The 23,800-nt window shown below is 38.9% G+C and overlaps 1 protein-coding gene across 1 annotated transcript in view; it reads left to right on the top strand.

Annotated features, from left to right (window-relative positions):
• Window positions 1–23,800, top strand: part of pigg (phosphatidylinositol glycan anchor biosynthesis class G) — a 133,645-nt gene that overhangs the window by 89,363 nt on the left and 20,482 nt on the right. Inside the window, exon 10 of the mRNA XM_036568642.1 lies at window positions 6,679–6,870. Within this exon, the coding sequence (XP_036424535.1) occupies window positions 6,679–6,870 (192 nt within the window). The remainder of the gene's footprint in view (window positions 1–6,678; window positions 6,871–23,800) is intronic.

Raw genomic sequence — 23,800 nt, 5'->3', positions numbered from 1 at the left:
TGCTGACCGATGTACAAAAGGGTTGGGGAATGTGACTGGCTGCCAGATACTCACTCACTCACTCAGTCACTTTGTCTCTCTCATACACTGTGCAGCAAAAGTTTGGAGACATCTAGCTTTTCAAATAGTTTTTAGTACAAGTAAGCAACTTTTATTTCTCAGTTTGCAATATTGAAGATTTATTTTGAGGAAAGTGATGTCGTTCCAATATTCATGGAAATACTTGTGGCGATTCCTACATTGGGAATAATGACATAAGCCATGCATATATTCCCCTGCTCAATAGCACTCAAACCTTTCAGCTGTTTAAACCACTTTGAGGTGAAGAGATATTGAAGAATGTTCTTTTAACATTAGTTTAGAAAAAAAAAAACTGTCAAGTCACTATTCAGGAATGCACTTTGATGAACGTAAAGCTGAAGGTTATAAAATATATCCAAAGTACAATAAAGTAATACTAAAAAAGCAGTTATAGTTTAACAAAACCTTTGCAGGCATTTCTTCTTACTTGAAAATGTAATGTTAGTTATTTCAACAGAAGGCAAAGTGGAATATAACGTTTGATGGGTGCTGTGATTTTCTTTGTCTGTTAAGTTCAAGATATACTATATTTATATGGAAAACACTAGAAAAGCAAAAGAAATGAAAAAACAATGTGTATAGATTTATGGAAATGGGTGCTCACTTCTGAGGGTCTCATATTTGCTGTCTTTTGTAGAAAAAGCTGTCAGTGATCAAAACTAGGTGGGTGCATCCTATCAGAGTAATGTTAAAGGGGGAGAAGGTGGGCTAATGCTATGCACACACACACTTTCAAATTACTGTTTTTTCTGTTTTTCCTGAAGTCGCTCAGTATGATTTCCAAGGCTTAATTAGAGCTCTGCAAACACAAAATATCAAAAATTGAATTAAATCTTGACCTCTGAATCTAAATTATTAATATTGAATATGAAATGATAAAATATGAAATATAATTGTGATATTACAATGCAAAACTGTGGGAATGTTATGCTATTAGTTATGCCTTCTTATGCAACAACATTGTTTGAACACAGCACCAATCAACACTCCAGTGCTCCTCCTGCCTCCCAGATTTGGTATTGTTAGTAAGTTGTGCAACAACCTGATTATAGTCATAATTTTCCTTAATTTGGGTTTTGTTCAAAATATAGTAAAAATACAGAATCTCAAACCCAGCACTGTGAAATGAATCAAAGCTAAATACTTATAAGGGAAAAAAATGAATACAGGAAATTACCAACACAGGTAATGTGGTTCCCTCAGAGTGTGTGTGTGTGTATGTGTGTGTGTGTGTGTGTGTGTGTGTGTGTGTCCTCTGTGTGTGAGTCCATTAGAATTCTGCAGGCTGTCTGTGCTCAGATGAATGGAGGGAGGAGAGAGGGGGCATCAGGGTCACAGACTGGAAGAGCATTTTTCTCTGTCTACTTTAAAAGTCTTCACTCTCTCTCTCCTTCTTTCTCTCTCTCTCTCTTTCTCTCTCTCTCTCTCTCTCTCTCTCTCTCTCTCTCTCTCTCTGCAGCTAGTTATAGTTCTACTCTAGGTGGGTAATAAATGCAAGACGCTCTGAACCCCCTGTAGGACCCACTCAGCCGAACTCTGCACTCACATACATGCCCACACTCTCAGAATTCAGTTGGCTTCTGATCTGACAAACACGCATTGATCAGCCGGTTCCCGTCTGGACTCAGACACTCGCACATGCCCTTCACTCTCTCTCACACACACATACACACTTACACACACTTTCTATGCAAAAGTAAGAGGCCACCCTTCATTTATTAAATTTCAAGCCAAAACAGCCACACATAAGGGCAAGTTTCTTTTTTCAGAAGATATTTCTGAGAAGATTAGATATGACAATCTACTTGCATAAGGAAGAGGAAAGTCAAAGGAAAATATGTGGAAAAAAAACAGGAGTTTTCAAAAGTGGATCTTTTAAAATGATTAAAAGATGAAGAAAAAATGGGACTCTTCACAACTGCGCAAGACCTTGTAGGCCCACCAAAACTGTCCCCATCAGATAAACAGAACTTAAAGCTTTCATCTTTAAGAGAGAGGAGAAAAACAAGCTCCGCTCTTGATTAAGATCTTAAAACTCTTAAAAACTGTGAGAAAACAGCTCAGCAGTGTGAGTCTGAAAGAATGTGTAGCTGTCAAGAAGCTGTTACTGAGAAAAAGTGCATTCAACTGCTGAAGCTGGACATCTGAGAATGTGTGATGGAGCGGACTGATGAGTCTAAATTTGTAATTAGGATTACTCAGATAATGAAAAGAAGAAAACAGAAAATGCAACCAACTTCTATGAGCTGTTGAAAAATATCCCTGTAGATTTCTTTGAAAAACTGTAAATAAGTCTGCTGAAAAGAATGGAAGCTGTAATAAAATCAAAGGGTGGACACAGTAAGCGCTGAAAAATTGATGTATCTAGTTGTTGAGGCTTGTGTGTAATTTCTGTTAAACATATCGCTGTTGTCAGAAGAAAACCTTGTATCTCCAAAATGATAACTTTACAGGAGAAGGAAAAAAACCTGCTTTACTTTTAATGTAAGTCAGTGGAACCAGACATCTTTCCAAGTCATTTTGGATCATTTCTTGTAGTCCATTCATCATAAAATTTACATGTAAAGGGCAACAGGTTTTTCAAATTATGTCAAAAACTGGAAAACGTTAAAAACTGAGATACAAGGTTTTCTTCTGACAACAGCGATATCCTGTCTTTTCCTCACACTGAAAAATGAATACATTTTTTTAATGAAATATCATTTTGGATGGGAATTAAATAAATGAAGGGTGGTCTCTGACTTTTTGCATGTTTTTAATGTTCTCTTCATTGGACATGACACACTCCTTTTTGCTATGTACACACACACACCTGCACATTACACCCAAGTCTCCACCCTGCCCCACACACACACACGTCTTGGCTTCTGTGCCCCAGACCTGATTACTTTCGATGAGAGGAGAACCCCGCCAGCATGTTAAACTCTCCACAGGCAATCTGTCTCTAGTCCATGCACACACATGTTCACATATGCCAGAACATAGTGACCTGCTGTGAGATCATTTTTAATGTAAATATTCACATGAAAATAAATAACAATTCGTAAAGCATAGGAAACAGTTTAATCTCATTTAATTAATAAAGGAAGCAGAGTCTCAGTGAGCGCTGCATGGCTATCTGCCCATACTTTAATAGCCTCTCTCTTTAAGTTGATGGCCACTTTAAAGCGTTTTAGGTGTCACCTCATCAGCTTAATTGAGGCTGTGGCCAGCCTGGTAATAAAGGCATCTACCCCCTTGTTTCTGTAATTAAAGGAATGCCACTATTAGGTCTGTTTTGTATTATCTATGTTTTGTGTTAATAAGACAATGTGTAGACTTCTTGGTTTATTCATGAGCTCTACTGGGCTGTTTTCACCCAGCTAACAAACTGCACCGAAGAGATCATCATCCGGTGTTTGTTTTTGTTCCTGAAGATGTTTTGCATAGTGGTCTAAATCATATTCTGCATAATTTTAAATAATAAGCAAGCTTAGAAGAAGGACTGTCTGAGTTGCAATCAAGCCACAAATAGAACTAGATGATAAAAAATAGAATAGAAAAATAACCACAGAGACCAGAACATATTAAGCTTAGGATGGAAGTCTACTCCAAGGACGAGCCTTTGTGTGTGGCATAAACGGTCAGACAGCGGACAGGCTATTGTTGAATCCCTGATGTCTGAGCTTATAAAGACTCACTAAAAGGCAACTTTTACACAGTAAAGACCAGTGCAGTGTTGGCTTACAGGTGATAAATTTCCCATTTTACTTGGACAGCCCCTCTAAATTATCTACAGATGGGTGAGGATTACAGTTCAGATTAAGTTCTTAGTTAGATTTAGGATCTCAGTGAGTATAGCAATTATGTAAATTCATTTAATAATATATTAGAATGTAATATATAGAAGACCAAAATTAGACTTTAGTATTCTATTTGTCATGTTATGCAGTGCAGCATTGTGTCCCTGATCCTTGTAGATTTGACAGATTTCACGATTCTATATCATTATCATGTTTTCGTTCATCAGTTCTCAATACCCAGCATGCAGTGCACAAATACAAATACATCATATTAGGGGTGTGGGAAAAAATCGATTCTTAGATGCATCGCGATGCGGACGTGAACGATTCTGAATCGATTCACAAATGTCAAAAATCGATTTTCTAAATATTTAATTTATAACGTAATGTTGGCGGAACGCAAAAGGTGGAACTTGGAAGTGGGTAAGTGCAGCGCCCGGACAGTCTGTGGCGGCACATAACAAAAACACTACTGGATGAGCGAGAAATCCGACCGGCTCCCTCTGCATTAAAGCCAGGTCAGGTCAGGAGTCACAACACAAATGTTAAGAAGAGCCATTTTGTCCTTTCAACAAAAATCAAACATTTAATGTCCAGTATGTGTCAGTATGTGCTAGTAAAGGCTAAACAATATAAACAAGAGCGCAGATTTACTTTGCTCTGCTTTAAGCTTCGCCTACAGCCGCTTTCCTCCCATTTCCACCAGAAAACTTTTCCTCAAAACTAGAGCAGTTTCTTGTAAAATGTCTCTCAACATTCGGCTGTCTTACGAGGCTGAAGTCGCTTCTCATTCTCCAGCTTCTTGTTCGAATTTTCCCGTTCCACCTTAAATTCTGACTGAGGCGCCGAATGTAAATGCAACACCATTTAAGGTGGAACGACAAATTCGGAAGAGAAGCGACTTCATCTTTGTGACTTTTTACTGTTTGACAGTCTCTCGTAGCAGATTTAACTTGCCAGGAAACCAAGTGCGCTACTTATAAATGCGAATAACGCATCGTTGCTATGTGACCTGCAGTCTGCACGGCAATTCTCAGTCATTGTGAAACAGGGCTTTCGCGCTATGCTGCACACGACCCGCCTCAAAGATATTTTACTGACACAGCGATCCCCCCCGTCTCTACAACGAGACCAAAACCAAAGTTATAAAGTCACTAAAAATGGGTAGGACGGCTGTAACGCGCTACGTGGACATCCACTGCCACTGGATCTTGTTTCACCGTAACTGCATTTTATCACAGATGAGTGGCAGCAGCGTCTCATGTGCTCCAAAGGCAGTGAATGAGAGCCTTATAGTTCACTTGCCACACCACTTCCATTTGATTTATTAATAAAAGACATTGGAAGTAAATTCATTATGGATCATTACAAATACTTTGCTTTAAAACTACCAAGTCCTCACACAGTGAGAAAATAGAGATGATGTATAGAAAAAAAAGATGCATCAAGATGCATCGATAATCGTTTTATAATCACATTGCAGCCCTCTGAATCGTAATCGAATCGTCAGGTGCCTAGAGATTCCCACCCCTACATCATACACACCTTGGGAATCGCAGTGGTGTTAACCAATCCTGACTGCTAGCTTACACTGTGGGCTAAAAATTTTCACTGTCAAAGTGCTGTAAAAGGTATTCATCTATTTTTTCTGTTTTTTGAATCCAGAATAAACCATATATATATATATATATATATATATATATATATATATATATATATATATATATATATACTATGTTGTTACTTTTCAGAAATATAGAATGTAAATTCACAAAAACAACTATCTTTATTTCATAAACATTTGCATTTATTTTATTGGTTGTTACTGTTGTTATTATTATGGTAAATACTGTATCTCAGAAGTGTTGAACTACAGTAAAATACAGTATTTGTAAGTAATGACTATAATTTCAGACTTTTACCATCATTGAGTGTGTTTACATGCTTTCAATAATCCGATCATAATCGAATTTCTGCAGTTATCTGATTATTCAAATGGTCGTGTAAAAAGCGTACTCTGATTTCTTAGACCAGAGTAAGATGTAGAAATCCGATTAAGAAATCTGATAAAGAGAGCTGGATTTTTGCTCAGTAATCCGATTTCTTGCTGCATGTAAACTCTTACTCAGATTTCTTTCGGATTTCTCAGTCTGTGCATGTGCATAAGCAAGCAGCCTTGCCGCGAGATGGCAGCAAAACACTTTTGGAGTGACGCTGATTCTGACTACATGCTAGACAAAATTAAGGATTTAAATATTCATCTTGTAGATGATGTTTTTTCATATTTTCAGATAAAATTGCGCAATGCTTTTTGAAAAAACGGGCGGCATGAAGTTTACATCTTCTGTAAGTTTTCTTCTGTGACTCATGTAGACCCGGAGTTTCTCCATTATCTGATTACTCAAGTGCATGCAAATGCCTTGATCGGATTACTGACAAAATCTGATTTTCTGCTGTTATCAAATTATTAAGTGCATGTAAACGCACTCAGTGACAAAACATGCTGTTATTGTTAATCAGCGGGTTTTGTCTGGCATCCCTGCAACAAGATATTCAAGTTTTGTAGCAGTAAAATTAGCTTCTGTGTTCATTAGCTAATGGGAAGAATAACATTTCAAAGACCACACCCACAAAAATCTCCCCCAAAACAGTTTCAAAAGTTCCTCCTACATTCAAGGTACATCATCAGAAAGAGGTTTTTCTAATCTTTAAATCCAAAAATGTCAGTCTAGAGACTTCCTGCAGTCACTATTCTTGTCTCTTCAGTGGAGAAAGAGTTCACTGTGTTTACTCTGTGTTTATGTTGTCTTCACAGTGGAGATCATAAGGTGGTCCTGTCTCTGCTGGCTATTCTCTCTCTGCTGTTGATCTTCCTGCTCGTCCAGCGTCGTTGTTCTCTGGTGTCCAAGATTGCCCTGGCTCTCGGCCTCCTGGGAGTTTACAGCTACCGTGCTGCAGTCGGCAACGTCCTGTTCCCATGGCAACACTCGGGCCGGTCCATCTCCAAGTAAGTTCGGACGCATTGGAATATGGTATTGACAGCTGTTGAGTGGCAGATGTTGTTGAGGTCGTGCTAAGAAGATGCCAGACTATTCTTGTTAATAACATTTGACCCATTTATGTGCTCTAATGAGCTCTGTCTTTTTGGCTGTTTTCCTGAATAATAATCTTCTTCTCCATCCTCGTGATTAGTATGTACTGTCTGATGTTGGAAAGTTACTCTAGAGGTTAGGCGATTGCACTCGAGGAAGAGGCTGTAATTAGCCTTGTTTCCGATTCTTATTACAAGAACTACAAACACTCCGAGAGTGTGTTTGGAGAGTATGGAAATCATGCCTGAAAGAGGTCTCCACTCAGACTCGCGAAGGCAGCGCATTGTGTGCTGCTGTTTAGTGCGTTAAGCGGAAAAAACGCTTTTGATTATCCTGAATTGGAAATCATTGGAGTCTATTATTACCCTGATTATAGGCCTTTGCTGGAATCAGGAAGAGTTGAGTCAGAAGGCCAGTCTTTTGGTTTCCCCCTGCGTTTAGTCCTCATTAGTCTGAACTGATTCACTTGTAGCATTCTGTCACGTACGTTCGTTCCCCCACACATGCGGCTCTAATAGTGCTAAACACACAAAGACATGCGCACTTTCTTAGTTTTCTCTCTCACACCCCCATATTACGTTATTATAGCACATGTACGCGCCTCACTGCCAAGACAAAGCAGCACTTCTCACCTTTTCCCCTTGACATTTTCTCTCACCTAATTAAAACTTTGACCTTTCGCCCTTCCTGCTGGGCCACCAGCTGTGTTCTCTTCCTGACTCTCCGTACAGCAGAGAGAGAGAGAGAGAGAGAGAGAGACCAAAAGAGAGAGAGGAGGCATAACTGACAGCACCACCCGTGCCACCAGAGCCACTCGCTCATTCATTAATCACTACCGGACGTTGTTTATGTTGCCCCGGCAACCTCTGCCTTTTCTATTAAGTTGATGTCTGCAGCATCCTGTCCCTCCGCACTCTCTGTCCATTTAACTGAGGATGGGTGTAGTTGTAATAGTCTCTCTCTCTCTCTCTCTCTCTCTCTCTCTCTCTCTCTCTCTCTCTCTCTCTCTGTTCTTCCTCTCACTCTCACACTCTCTCTCTCTGCTTTTCTTCTGTCTCGCTCTCTCTACTTTTCCTTTCTCTCTCTCTCTCTCCCTCTCACCTCTCTCTCTCACTCTGTCGGCCACTTGCTCTGTGTCTTTGTGGGTTTTTTTTTCCCCCAGTTCAGTGGTGCTTGTTTGGCATGACTGTAATAAGATACACTATTGCCAAAGCAGTTTGCAAGAAGCACGTTAACATAAATAAAAGAAAGCAGCTCTGTCTGCACCACTGCAAGCTCAGAGAGAGTGCACAGTCTGGCTTGTTTGGGTAACCAGCTCTGTCTGCACTGGCCAGTTCAGTGGCCAGACTGTGCTCACTGAGTCTATACATCATCTGTACTTCACTGTTTTTGTTGTTCTTTTGTAGCTTCAGTCCAACAGGTGACATAATTGTGTTTTGGTCACTCCATTTTCTCTATCACCTCACTCTCTCTCTCTCATTCTGTCTGTCTGCTGTTCCTCTCACTGTCTTCATCTCTCTCTCACTCTCTGTCATCATCTCTTTCTCTATCTGTCCTTCTTCTCACCTTCTGCCCTCCTTTTCTCTCTCTCGCTCTATCTCTCTCTCTCTCTCTCTTTCTCTCTCTCTTTCTCTCTTTCTCTATGTCTTCATCTCTTTTTCTCTTTGTTCTTCCTCTCACCAACTGCCGCCCTCCCCACTTTCTTTCTCTCATTCTCTCTTTCTGTTCTTTCCACTGGCCCTTGGCTTCCTCTCTTGGTGGAGAGTTGGGCCCAATCCCATTTCACCCCTTGCCCCTACCACTTAGCCCTTAGCCCTCTGTTTTGCACATTCACGTCTAGGGTTAGGGTGTCCCAATTTTTGTTGAGATAGAGGGGTAGGGCTTAGGGCTATAGGGCTATATGTTAGGGCTATATGGCCCTCTAAACAGAGTTTTTTCAGAGGCACACTCTAAACAGAGTGTTATGAGAAAAAAAAGAAAAACTGGCGAGATGGCTGCGCGAGCGACCAAAGAAACCCACAAATGTAAGTATTTTCTCCATTAAAAAATTACGAATACCATTGCAGTGTCTTAGTATAATATATTATATTATAATATATTATATTAGGTCGTTTTCTTCGTAACAAGCATAAAAATCGCTAAAAGTATGCTAATGTCTCGGTAGCTAGCTAGCTAACTTTCCCGTTCCACCTTAAATAGTCCAGCAGTATTGACAACTGAAGCGCCAGAATGTAACTGCTGCAACATTTAAGGTGAAACAGGAAAATTCGAACAAGAACCTGGTGAATAACTGACTTCAGCTTCGTAGCACCAAAGAATTAGCGGTAGACGATAATAAATAATTGTCTTATACTCCCTCTTTGAAAGCATACGATGCCCTAAATGTAACTAGAGCCCAGCAGCGAGGTTGCTGAACTTTTCCCTTCTCTGCTATCACTGAAGACGGGCCGGGTTGCCTACAGAGCACCGCTAGTAGCCTTTTAATGAAGCGATGTTTTTTTTTTTTTTAATTTGAGTGTTGTCCCATTTCGTAGGGCAAGATTTCAACCACTACCCTTTGTAACTCTGTTCCAAGGGGTTAGGGTGACACTCAAAAAACAAGGGGTCGAGGTAAAAAGAAGAAATGAAAAGAAGAAAGTTTGGAGTCCTCCATCATCTCTAAACCATATTGGTTAAGGGTCAGTGAGTTTATTACTAATGTTCTCTGACTTTAGTTTATTATCACTATCAGCTGCTGATGGACTCCACCCTTCACTAATGAAATATGCATGGTCTAGTAGCTGTGTGTTCGGTCCTGAAAGCGATAATGATTGATGTGTAAGCCTAGACCACAGCAGGCACTAAACATCACCTCCTCTTTACCTTCTGCGCCATCATTCCTGCACTGTCTGTGTTTATTTTTTACTAAGACATCAATAAAACAACCAGGAAATCTGTGTGGAAATATGTTCTTTCTCATCTGTGCGGCACAGCTTTCTTATTTATTTTCTAAGGTTTTATATATGTGTGTGTGTGTGTGTGTGTGTGTGTATATATATATATATATATATATATATATATATATATGCAGTTTACTAAAGGCGGCATTTTATAGATGAGGATGTTTCATTTCTCACTCTTACTGGACTGTGATATTCTTCTGCACAGAGATCAGTTACTGAATCCGGCCAGTGGTTATTGATTATGATAAGAAAAATAAATGGATAGATAATGGTGCTAAATTATTTGAAGTGAAAGAGAAGAGCGTAATGTAGTTATAAATGAAACATACTCGCGGGCTAATTCTCACATTTTTCTATTAAGATCAGGAAAAAGGTAGTTTTCCATTAGATTCAGGTCTAGTTTAATATAAAGGTATAAACTTTAGTATCAATTCCAGATATCATTTAATTTCTTCAATGAGATGTAGATCCAATGCAGATTCACTTTTGTATAGATTAGCTTAGAATTTGGTTGAGGCGACAGAATATGCTTGATATGACAGCACTACACATGTTCCTTGCTTTGATTTTGCACACACTTGTTAGGGTTCCCTTAGAATAGCTAATGCAGCATCCTAGTTTTTACCTGCTTCTTCCATATGTTTTAGTTATGTGAGTGCAGACTGTTTTGGAATCGTTTAATTTGTATAAGGTGGAGAAACAACACTTCTCCATTGAGGATGCGAGCCAGGCCTTAAACATCGTTACTGAACACCCCAGCATGTGGTATTTACTTCATTTGAAATAGATTTTGTGTAAACAAGAAATTTTAATGAAGAAGATGATTTAATATGCATAGAACTCATTTTCAGAGTCAATCTCATTATATATACAAGTCGCAAGAAGAATCACTGCATGTAAATATGGTCACTGATGTTATGTGCAATTAATTACACCTTCTTTGCTTCTTGTTTGTTTGTTTGTTTGTTTTTTTTTTGTTTTGTCCTCATCCCCACCCCCCCTTTCCATTCTTTCACTGGTGTCATGATGGAATTGGTTTGGCTGGTGGTCCCAGAACAAGTTCTGACAATTCTATTTCAGGCACATTGTTGTTTGCTTTGCCCCCTACTAGGATGTCAGCAGTTTCCTCTTTTCAAATATCTCTGTTTTTTTACCTCTCACGACTTTCAAACTGAAATTACAGCAAAAAGTGGAGCAGCTGACTCAAGCAGGGAGCAAACGTGCTCTGTGCAAAGAAACAAATGAGGAGGTGCCCTCACACCATGATTCAAGCTAGCTGCCTGCATTTTCCTCCTCATTCAAACCTTTTAGAATGCAAGACGATGAAAATCCTTGGTAGATGGTAGTAAGTGATGATTGCATGCCCGCCTATAACTGGACGATACTGATCAAATGAAACAGCTTCCCCTGCTTTTCTAAGAGAATACGTCCTCTCTGCAGTCTGCCTTTGGTAAAAGAAATATAGTGATATTCCCTGCACATCTCTACATGTGTCTGGTCATCCATAATGTGAGCTAATTAATTCATCTTAGGATGAACGCCAACTGTCAGTCAAAGCCTATATATTCATCCCACACTGGAATGGAGCTGAAAGTAATCATCTACCGCTCCCTATATACATCCTTAAAAAACCTTGGACAGTGAATGGCTCCTGTAAATGCAGAGTAGGCACGGCTTCAGTGTCAGTGTAAGAGCGAGTGGGTGGTGATGCCTGTAGGATTCTGCTAGTCTAACATATGTAAAGAACCATGTCTGTTAGAACATCCCCGAACAGGCAGCCGCCTACACAGTGTCTCAAGCCACACTGACTGCTTGGCTGAGTGCTTTTTGCTTCTTAAGGTTCAGTTCTCTGGCCATTCCATACTAGGCATGACTGGGGTACCCTACAGCATTTCCGCTCCTGCAGTTTTGGGGTTCTTGCCTTATTAGAGCTTTAATCGGACCTGAAATATTGGTCCAAACTGGCTTGACGACATCCAAATTTGATCTGAGCCACAGCACCAAGTTTTGAATACAAAAAAATTCTGTTCAAACCCGATCCGAATCCAACCACCCTCAACCAGAGAATGAAGAAATTTCCTAATGAAAGAACCAGCTCTGCCCTCAGGCATTCATGTGGTTCATGGCAGATGTAAACAAAAACCATGGTGAAATGGTTATTAGCTTGCAATTAGTTAGCATGTGTTGATTTTGGTCTCTTTTTCATCTGTTTCTGAACACAAATGTAACAGAAATGACTTACGTTTAGGTCAGTTGTTCCTCTTTAAGAATGACTTTATTACTCCCATTAGTTACAATTTGCACAGTTCTATGTAAATACTTTGCATTGATAAACTCCACCGTGATGAAAATGGTGCTAACATCATAACTTATTCATTTAACTAATTCATGTTGCAGCACAAATTTCAGCGTATCTGACTTATTAATTCATTTTATTGATGAAACGCAAATTTTTTGTCTGGATTAACAACATAGTGCTCTTTTCTGGCTGACCTTGTAGGCCTTAGTTTACTTCACTGCCAACAGCAAGAGTGATTCCAAATTACAAGATTAAAAACTGGGTAGCACTTTATTCTGCAGTAGATGCTTCATAGATACTCACCTTGTCTTTAACTAACATTCAACTACAACCCCATTTCCAAAAAAGTTGCTGTGCAAAATGTGCATAAAAGCAGATGTATAAAGCTTTTAAACTAATTGCTTTCTGTTTTCATTTACATTTTGCACAGCCTCCCGACGCTTTTGGAAACAGGGTGGTAATTAAATTCAATCGAGAATCTAAACCTAATCCTTGACCTGACCCTGACCTTTTCACCAGAAATTTGAGCATCTGTAGATCAGCTACAGTGGGGTCCAAACATCTGAGACCACATTAAAAATCTGCGATTGATTTTATTTAAACCTGGAAATAAACAATTTTAGAATTTTGCAATATGGATGTATGTATGTATGTATGTATGTATAAGTAAATGTTATGATAAAATTATTATGATATTTTGGAAGAAGATTCTGCACTATTTCTAGGTCGCTATTTGTATACGGTGGGATCCGAAACGGATGTGAGAAGTTCTTTTGTAATTGAAAACATTTTCCTTTACAAAATATAATCAGCATAACAAAGTTTTTTTTTATTTATTTATTTATTTATTTATTTATTTTTAAGTATTTGGTATTGCTTTAATAACATTCAAGCCAAACTCAGTAAGTTTGTGCAAAAGCCTCTGATGAGTGTGCATGACTGGGGTGTGCATACAGATGCCTGCAGTTTTGGGGTTTTGCCTTATTAGGGCTTTACTCAGGCCTGAAATTTTTTCAGCAAAATCGTGACCATGTTAAGGCTTTTTTACATTTAATGTTTTTTAAGCCATATTCCTTCCTTTAAAGCACATGTTCAGGTCGACTCTCTGGTAGGTTTGATCTACTCATCATAGGCTTTTTTCAGAAAAGAAGCAGTAGTGGGCATACCAAAAACGAAGAAATTCTGAAATTCATGTAAATATTCTACTTTTAATCAAATCCGTTATACTGACTATATTATTTTGTAATGGAAAATGTATTCAGTTAGAAAAGAATGTGCATTTTCACAGGCGGTCTCAGTCTTTCATGTCCGACTGTGTAGGGGACTGTCAAAAAAGTATGGCCAAAAACTGTGTAAGTGTTTGCTGAAATTGAATTAAATTAAATGTGGTTGACGCACTCTGAGAACCTGTATTCAAAATTTTGAACCTGAACTGGACCCAACAAATATTTGACAAATGATGTCCCAACCAGACTGAACTCTGTGTGAGTAGTCAGGTCCCATGAAGTTCAGGCAGATATTTCAAGCTTCGAGCTCTTCTGCAGTCCTGGTGTGCTGGAGTCCTGCTGTGCTGAAGAACCTGCTTTTTTTCATGTGGGGTTTCTAGAATTCTTGATGAAGACTTCAGCAGGACAGCTGCAGACAGATTGACAGGTTCACGTCGTGTTTTTTTGACAAGAAGGTACCTTTTGAACCATGAACCAAACCAGAAAGAGTTTCATCAACTTAAGCAGCCACTTTAATTTCGAATCACTTCAGGATTACTGCAGCGGTATTTGAAACATCTGAGCTCGGTAATTAAAAAGTCCTCGGCACACCTGCGTCGAGAGGATAGCACCAAAAAAGCACTTTTATTTTTATCCTGATTAATCTGCGAGCGTTTGTTGTGCTGACACCTCATTTGTGAGTGTTTATGCATGCAGATTTCTCATAAAGATGGAAATGAATTCCAGTTCTCATCAGGAAATAACACACGTGCACACACACACACACACACACACACACACACACACAGAGGGAAGGATCAATCAATTGTTTTAAATGTGTTTTTCCCCCTTAGCCCCAAAGCAATAACCCATGGCCTTGAATATCTGTGAGCAGGCTTGTTGAGATCCGGCCAGCTTGTTGCCTTTTGAGGTCATGCCACATTCTGCTCTCCTGTTAAATAAAAAAAAAAAAACAGCATCCCACCTGTAATCTATCGCACCACATTATGACTCAATCATTCTTCACAGCTCTCATTGATGCCCCCATGCTGCAGCTAATAAAATATTTTTTTCATAAAAGAGACCAAAATTAACATTGAAAGTAGACCTCTCAGCACGCATTAGTAGTTCAGTCCAGGGACATTAGAGGATAGTGCACATTAGGGGCACTGATTTTGATTGTAATTGTTATGATTAAGTGAGGTACAGTGGTGTGTGTTTCCTGAGTGAAATCATTTCAAATTGCTAATGTATTTCTTGAATGAATGAATCATTTAATTAGTCTGAAATACTTGTCTGTGCACTGTATATGATGTATGATGTTCAAATCAAGCTCATGTCCAGATGTGTTAGCAGCCCTTAATCTTAACTTCGTGAATCACACTATAACAAATTAAAAGTCTGGTCAACTTTTTTTGAGTTATGCCAACTCAATTTAGTCAAAAGTTCCCCTAACTCACAGTTCTTAGTCCTACACTGACACTACAGACAAAAACAGTGAATGTGGGAGTCTACTTATACAGTAAAATTGCTTACATTTTTTGTTGAATTTTTTACTCAGACCTCCCAACTTTGTGGCTGGTACAACTGTCGAAGAGTTTAAAGCCCAGCAGTGCTATAGCCTTTCATGGTCAGGATACTCTAAAGCTATGCTATGTAAGTCACATAATAGTCATAGAATAGAATGAGTCATCGACAGAAGTGGGTAGTAATAGTAATACTTTTACTTCTACTGAAGTATATAGATATGTTTGTGAAGAAGGTAATGTATTTTCTGATTACATTAAGTTACATTTTAGTAACATTAACTTTACATGTTTCATTAAGTTGCATTTTAGTCATTAAGTTTTAGTTAATAATTCTAACTATACAAAAACCACAAAATAACGTCTAATATAGTTATTTGTTACTAACTTAAAAAAAACCCACCTGGCTCAATGTTTAGGTCTCAAATGCACAATCAACATTATACAGATGAGATATGATGACAACACTTACATGCTTGGTCTTTGTCATGCTTTGACTTGCTCTCTTTGAAAACTCTTTCAACATGCTCGCAATCATCAGATTCATCCGCTTGGGGAAGGGGTCTGCAGCACAACCAACCAAAAGTCTGCATTGTGTGTGCAATTACACATTTCCTACAAATCCCCAAATCATACATAATGTAGCTTTAAACGCTTAATATATCAAAACCAAAAGACTTGACTGGCCGTGTTCAGACCGGGTTTTAGCAGTAAACTACTGTTATACAAGACTGCTGATACAGTTTCATTACTTTATTCTGCTGGTTGGTAGTCAGCAAGATAAAGGTTGCATAGATAGCAACAATAACAAATAAAATCAATACACCACAGGTCTAGGGTTGCCAGGTGCCCGATTTTGAGCCGAGTTTTGCTCTCCATCTGGCATTAAAATGTTCGGTTGGATTTCACTCTAAATTCTTTCCATTTGTTGAAGTAGATAAAGTGCCATTGTAGCCCTGTCATTGCATTTCTCTCTCTCTCTCTCTCTCTCTCTCTCTCTCTCATGCTCTCTATTGCACACACAAGCAAATGGCATTGTAGGCATTCTGGTCTGTATTCCACCAGTCACAAGTGATTATACGTCTCAAACTATGTATACCATGCTAAATGACACATAAGAATAGTTTAAACAGACCCCCCAAAAATGGCAAACCCCCAGAAAAAATGTGAGTTAAGAGAACTCAACTAATTTGAGATAACTCAGAAAAAGCTGCAACGAGTTGACTTAGGGGTGGGCAATATGGCAAAAATATTATATCATGATACTTCAAGACATTTTCACAATACACAAGCTGCATCTTGACATTTAATTTTTTAAAGGTTTTTGACAAAATAAAACCTTTAGTGCCACATGGAGAAAATACTATAATAATAATTGTAAACATACTAAAAAAATTTTTAGTCTACATTTTACAGTCTGCACTGCTCCAAATGTAACAGGCCTAATTATGCTCACTTTGTAATGAAACATAGTCAGTGTTCTTAAAATACTACGATGCCCACGATATGCTCAGAAAAGCATATTGTGACATTAATTATCACAATAGCAGTGAAATATCGTCATATTGCCCACCCCTCAGTTGACTTTAAGTTTGAAGTAACCTGACATTTATTTTTTGCAGCGCAGTGCTAAAATAAGGGCAAAAAAGGCAGTTGTCCTATTGTTTACTGCTTTAGGTTCTAATAAGCTTGGATCTGTTTACATGTTTTCTCTCTGATTTTGCTCTCTGTAGACCAGAGTATGAGTATGTGAGTTTGCTATAAAGCAAAGCCAGCCCCTTGGTCCCCCTCACTGCAGTACACTCTCCTTCGTTAGCATGTGACATTTTGAAATCTGACTCAATACCTGGCAACCCGCCTCTCTCTCTTTCGCACCTCTGACACCCTGCCATCATTATTATTTTAGCAGGCTTCACACACATACAGCTGCAGACTGAAATACATAAGACCAGAGTGGCAGACAGTACTGCAGACCCATCAGACTGAATTAATCAATGGAGGAGCAAGCTGATGAATGACAAAGTGACAGTTGTGCTGATAGAAACAACCGTCTTTCATTCAGTCCCTGCCCAGTCTTTAAACAAAGAGGCCTTTAACTTTTTTTTCCATTTAAAGGGCCCAAATATACATTTTTCATTTTATTTGATTTTATTTTGTGAGGTCTACTTGGGACGTTTGAATGTTTTTTTAATGTCTCAAAAATTCGTTTTTTACAAGATCATTTCTTAACCTCTCTTTAACTCAATTACTTAGACTGCTTAGTTATACTGCCTTTAAGACTAGTACATGTAATGACCTCTGCTGTGATTGGCTGCCCTCTATTGCGCCTTACTTAAAAAGCAGTCCATGTTGAACGCTCCTTGTAACTTCAGTATGAATGAGTGGGGCTAAAGTGCTGTAGGCTGAATGTTTTTGTGACATCACCAAAACAATGAAAACAAAATGGGTTGGTTTTTCAGCTTAGTTCCCATATATGGACCATATAGATTGATACGTTTTTAAACTTTTAACTTTTAATTTCTACATAATTTAGTCTTTGCAAAGCACTCTGAACAAAGTCATTCAGAGTACTTTGATGTGAAATGCTCCTTTCTAGACAAACTTACTGACTCAGATTTCTTTACAGTGGTGGTGATAGGAACCAGGGGTCACAATGTCTACAGCACAAATATAGCAATTTTATTTACTATTCAAAATGCCCAGTGAACCTGCACGTAAGTTTTTATGTGCAATATTTTCTTTAGGGACTATTTTTCCCATGTACCTCTCTACTGTTAATGGATTAAAAAATAAATTTTATTTTAAATTTTTTTATCTCAAACTGTTGTAAAACAATGTTGTAATGTATTAGTATTTTGTGTATTAGCTTTCTGTGAGGGAGCTTTTAGAGACATTAAACCCTTCAAACATCTTGTTCCTGTCACTATCACTATGAACAATTCTGATTTGGTACGTTTCTCTAGAAAGGAGCATTTCACATCAAACCACTCTGAATGGCTTTACATCTTAACCTTATAATAATGCAGAAATCTTGAAAGACTTCAACTACAACACTACAAACTCTATTCAGGCAACACTGTGTAAGATGTGGTGGTTTGGAGACCTCTCTGGTGGAAATATGTAATTGCACGCAACGTGCGGAAGAACATTTTGTTACATAGGTTCTGTTTCAGACCCCCAAAAGCAGATGAATCTAACTTTTAAGAGTGCATTGAAAGAGTAATCGAAGAGAACTTAGTCATATCTTGGTGAAGGATGTGTCTTTAGAGGATGCGAGTGTATTATCTACTATTGTCATCATCATCAGTATAAAGTTGGTTTTGCATTTGCGACCTAAACATCGAGTCAGACCTTATCTTTGAGTCTGTGTGTATAACGTTAATACGTAAAGGCGTATGACGTGGTCCCGTCAAATCCAACCTGGTATCCCCAGACTTTTAAATGAGTATTTCAAGCTTTACAGAGTGACTCACAGCAGTGCATGCACATCATATATTAGTGTGTTCTTTTTTCTCCATATGCAGTAATGCTACTTCTTGGGGTTTTAACAATATTACATAGTGCTGCTTTAATAAAAAAAGCAAGGAAAACTTGGTTTTCCCATGACATAGACCCTTTATATACGAGCACCGAGTGCTGATGTTTTCCAGGAGAATGGTGTCAAATGTTTCTATTTGAAAACTCTGTCACCACCAACGCTTTGGGATTTGAAAAGCATTAGTGCAGTGCTGCTGTATAGACTTTTGTAAGCAATTTAGCTGAATATAGTATGTATCGATCGTTCCAGGCAAGGTACATGTCGTAGGTACAGATTGTCACTAGTGCTCTTACACTGAGTGCATCTCCTACTTTTAGTCTGTTGGAGGTTGCTGAAGATAGTTGGCATGCTGCTCCTGCCTGCCCGGGGCTTCTCTAAATGGCATAGTGGCATTTTCGTTCCCATGGGCGGTGCCCTCTCACCACTTAGAGAGCAAAGGCTGGACACGGCTGGCTTCCGTTTGAACTGATCCACTTATAGAGCAGTGACTGGCCACAGTGGCTTTTGGTTTGAACCAATCTGCTTGAACAAGCAACAGCTGACCATTGCCACAAGTGGTCTTTCTCAGTGCTTTGTTCCTTCTTTTCATTCCCTTCACTTTCTCTTCTTCGGTTTCCCTCAGTTTCCATCAGAAATGTAACTTTTTTTTCCCAGCAGTTTGTTTGTTTCCCCCTATTTCTCTCTCATTCTCCTTCTCTCTCTCACTCCGTCGCCGTGGGAGCAAGTTGCAGCGAGAGCGGATTAATAAAACATGACGGAACATCTGCTTTCCTCCCTGTGCTCGGGAGCTCCAGCTTTGTTTAGCTTTCCTCTTTTCACCGCACCAGAGGAAAATGCACCCTTAGGGTCCATCACACACACTGTCAATCCAAAACGGCAGGCACCGCCGTGTCCTGCGCGTGTGTCAGAGTTCCGCTTCCTGTATTGCCGTGTGTATCAAACCTGTTTAGTCTGAAAAGTATTATAAAATGGATAGTTCAAGTGCTGAAATCTGACTGAGCTTCATTCAAAGCCACTGTTGAATACTTAATGTACACATACAGTATTGAGAAGAAGTCACAGACCACCTTTCATTTATGGAATTTCCAGTCAAACAGAACCTTTAAGTACAAGGTGTTCATGTTTCAGGAGACATTTCCAAGCAGATTAGATGTAAGTTAATTCACTTCCTTAAGGAAGGCTAAAGTCAAAGGAAAATAACAATAAAAAAACAAAAAAAAAATTAAAAGATATACAGAAAATGGATCTCTTAATGAGCATGCAAGACCAGGTAGACCGTCAAAACCATCAGAAACAGAACTTAAAGTTTTCATCTTTGAGAGACAGGAGAAACTCAAGCTCCACTCTTACTTCAGATCTGAAAAAAAATCACAAGTGTTTTTGTCCATCCTTCCACTGTGAGAGGACAACTCAGCACTGAGTCTGAAAGAGCACGTAGGTATGAAGAAGACCTTACTGAGAAAAGGAAAAAAGAAGAAAATTATCAAATCAAACAAAGAAGCTCCTGGTGTTCTCAGAACAATGAACTGACCTCAGCCTCACTGAATGTGTTTGGGATTACCTGGATCATGTGAAGCAGAGAATGCAACCAACTTCTAAGACTGAACTTTGGAGACGATGAAAAATATTCCTGCAGATTTCTTCGAAAAATCAAAAGCCATTCTGTGTAGTTTTCTGTTAAATATGTTTTCTGCTTGTTTATGGCACTGAATAATGAATATGAGAAATCTGACCCCTAATTGAAACTAATTATGATAATTTGTCATAGTTATTGGCACCCCGCATTTAACACTTTGTTTACTCTCCCTTTGCCAGCATAACAGTGTCAAATCTTCTATAACCTTTAATGAGACTGGAGAATGTAGATCAAGCAATCTGAAAATCTGAAAACAATCACAACAGAATCTCTACAAATCATCCTAGATCCTTTCTTTTGGACACTTTCCTTCAGCTCACCCTGCAGGTTACCCATGTCAGACGCTTGACTCTGTGGTCGATGAACCATTTTGATTGGATTTGTATGTATGTTTTGGGTCATTGTCCTACTGGAAGATCTAAGTGGATGACCCAGGTTTAGCTTTTTGGCAGACATTTTGGTAGATTTTCAGTTAAAATCTCATACTACGCCATTTCCATGATACAATGTATCCTAACAAGGTTCCCTGGCACTTTGGAGGAAAAACAGATCACAGATCCATCACAGATCCACCACCATAATTAACAGTGGGAATGAGATTTTTATTTTATTTTTTTATGCCAAACAACCCACATTGAGTGTTTATTGATAAAAAGCTTGCTCTATTTTTTTCTCATCTGACTGAGGAACACTGCTCCAGTCATGGTTCCAATAGCATCTAGCAAACTTCAGGGGCTTTTGTTGGATGTGTGGTTAGATGAAAAAGGCTTTCTTCTAGCTTCCAAATACTTGGAAATCTCTTCTCTAACACAGGTGGTGTCTAATTGCAGTTTTGGAGGTGTGGTGACCCCAAAATGCTACCATTTCCCTCTTAATTTTGGTGTGGAACTGAGCTAATTAACTACAAAGACAATTTTTCCATGACCTTTTTACCCATCTTTGCCAAGAGTTCCAATAATTTGGAGCTGACTTGTATTTTCTCAAAGTAATAAGCCACTGAAGGCCAGTTACAGATATTTTACCACAATTAAAGAGTTTTTCCCTTCATTTGAGAGATGAGCATTTTCCCTTTACTTCAGCATTGCATGTAATTGCACACAAGGTGAGGCATTATAATTCCAAATTTTCCTTCAGTGTCCTCCACACAGGTAAATGGTTTAGGCTGGATGTATGTTACCAAACATTAATGCATGAACAAACTATCCTGCTGTCCTACACCTTTGAAGTAACTGATGCAGTTATTCCATTGTGGTCAGGTCCACATCCTTTCATCAACTTTTTATGTCCGAGGCTTGCCCCCAGTGCTCGCTCTTTCATTATCATTGCAGAGCTGCTGTCTTTTGGTCCTCGATTGCTGAGGGCTGCCTGTTAGATTCAATGCCACATCACTCCTTTAGCTCCTGCGTGTACCTGCCTAATACCAAGCTGTTGCCAGGGCTACGTTGCCATGGTAACATGTTGCCAAGTGAGTGTTTAGTGCAGATGTAGGGTAGTACCTGATGGCACAAAAACAGCACAGGGTGAGAGAAGACTACTGCACCATTCACTAGAGTTTTACATTAAGAACCAGTGCAGTGTATTAGTGTGATGGCCCAGAAGGCAGTGTTTTAAACATTTATTGAGTACTTTTGTATTTCAACAAGACTCTTAAGCCACATAAGCTAGAACTCCCAGGCAAACCAAATTTCTCCCTCTTTGTCCTGTTTACAAGAACCCACTCCAATGTATTCTGCCAAAGCCTGCCAACAGACTCACAAAAGGGGGCTATAAACAGTAATCAGTCATACAGGTTTCAAATTTACAAATTACAGTTGTAACAAATAACATATGATGATTTATATAAATAAAGAATCTGTTTCAATTAAGCCTGATCATTACACTCTCCCTACATATTCAGGTAACTCATAATTAATAAAACAGACCTATTAAACACGTGTATAATTTTTACTGTTCCATTGGACTCATCTGTGCTGCCACCAAACCAAAACAAACCAGCCTTGCACACATAAAAACTTGATTATGAACAAGATTAAAGCAAGAACTATCTCATTAATGGTGAGAGAATTTTCGCATTAGCACAGCAAACTAAAGCAGCATGCGAGTACTAAAAGAGGAGCAGGCACTCCAAGAATCTATCAATATAAAGCAGTGTTTAATGCAGAAACCTTCACTTTATAAGTGGCTTTTTATCTGATTACCACTGCTATAATTTACACTAATACATCTATAGGATTTGCAATGCTATGTTATCATCATCTACAAGCTACATCTTTCCAAACTGCCTCTGACACAAAGTCATTGGGCAGCCGAACACACTTAGAGCAGAATGCTAGCCACCAGTTTTGTCACGTCAGCTAACAAACACCCGTGTTAGCACTGCGCTGAGTGATGGGGGAGAAGGAGGGCCAACTTACCAAAGCCAATCATGCTTTCTTGGACTCCCAGCCATGGATGACTGTGGTTGAACTTGGGATCAGTGAATCTTTACTTAAACCTTAAGTCTAAATATTGTTGGAGAAGCCTGTTATCTGTCTGCTAAGCTGATTGTTTGACAAACTGTGTTCTTACATTGGAAGTGTTCAGTATGGTTTCAGCCTATCTACTATGTGAGACCCTGCTGGTGTAGGTCCATGCCAGTTTCCTCTCTGTGATGCACTCAACGGCTATTTGAGTGCGAATCGCTGTCCCTGCCTGCTTAACATATGCTCATATGAGTAATACAAAATTACAAAATATAAATCATAAAATGCTTGTTATTAGTAAAAGCATTTAACGTTAGACGTCCATGTGGGGTTTATGGATCCATCACAATTCTTTATAGCATTGGTGTTAATTTGGTCTTGTTTCAGAATTCATCCTGTTGCAAAACAAGAAAACTGGTTCCACTGGTGGCCATACATGCTCATACTACTATGTTCTGCAGTTTAAGTGGTATGCTCTGGATCACATATGGGCCATAAACCTATGGGATGATTCCCCTGTGGGCCCATTATTGATATAAATATGTCTTGTTTCCTGCACTAATACAATGTGCTTGAATGCAGGGCAAAAAACACAGAAAGGTCATTTACCAGCTACTTACAGACTGCATGGAATATGTTGATGTAAATGTGTTGGATGCTCTCATTAGTGCTGTATGGTTAACCTGGTGGTCTGTGTTGGCTGTAATAAGGCCTGTGTATTCAGCGCTCCATAATATAGAACATATCCTCAATTCTATTGATCCACTGAACTCCAGCAGGTGTGGGAAGGTGCACTGCAGACAAACCTTCAAACAAAAGGGTTCTGTCAATATCGATCCCTCCTGAGGCGTGTGTTTAAGAGTGTGTGTGTGTGTGGCTGTGTGTGTGCATTTGCAAGAGTTTTCCCCACTGTATACTTTTTCATTGTCAGGGAAACTGCATGAGTCAATTCAATTCAAGAGGCTGTATTGGCATGACTGTATTCAATTACACTATAGCCAGCAAAGATTAATAAGACATTCAGAAATTGCATATTGCAGGTGTAATCAAATATCCACTTCAAACTGTGGAAGAAAATAAATCGTCATGTTAGTTTATAGTAAATGAAAAAGTAATGAAATCGGAATGAGCCTGTAATATCGGTCTCTTTGTTTCTCTCTTTCTCTTACTTTCTTTTGTTGTCTTTCTCCCCTATTTCTCTTTCTGTCTCTTTCAATTTCTGTCTCTCGACTTTCTT

This window comes from Colossoma macropomum, unplaced genomic scaffold (assembly GCF_904425465.1).
Source record: "Colossoma macropomum unplaced genomic scaffold, Colossoma_macropomum, whole genome shotgun sequence".
Classification (NCBI taxonomy): domain Eukaryota; kingdom Metazoa; phylum Chordata; class Actinopteri; order Characiformes; family Serrasalmidae; genus Colossoma; species Colossoma macropomum.
The sequence above is the reverse complement of the archived record's forward strand: the minus strand, read 5'-3'. Positions and strand labels throughout refer to the sequence as shown.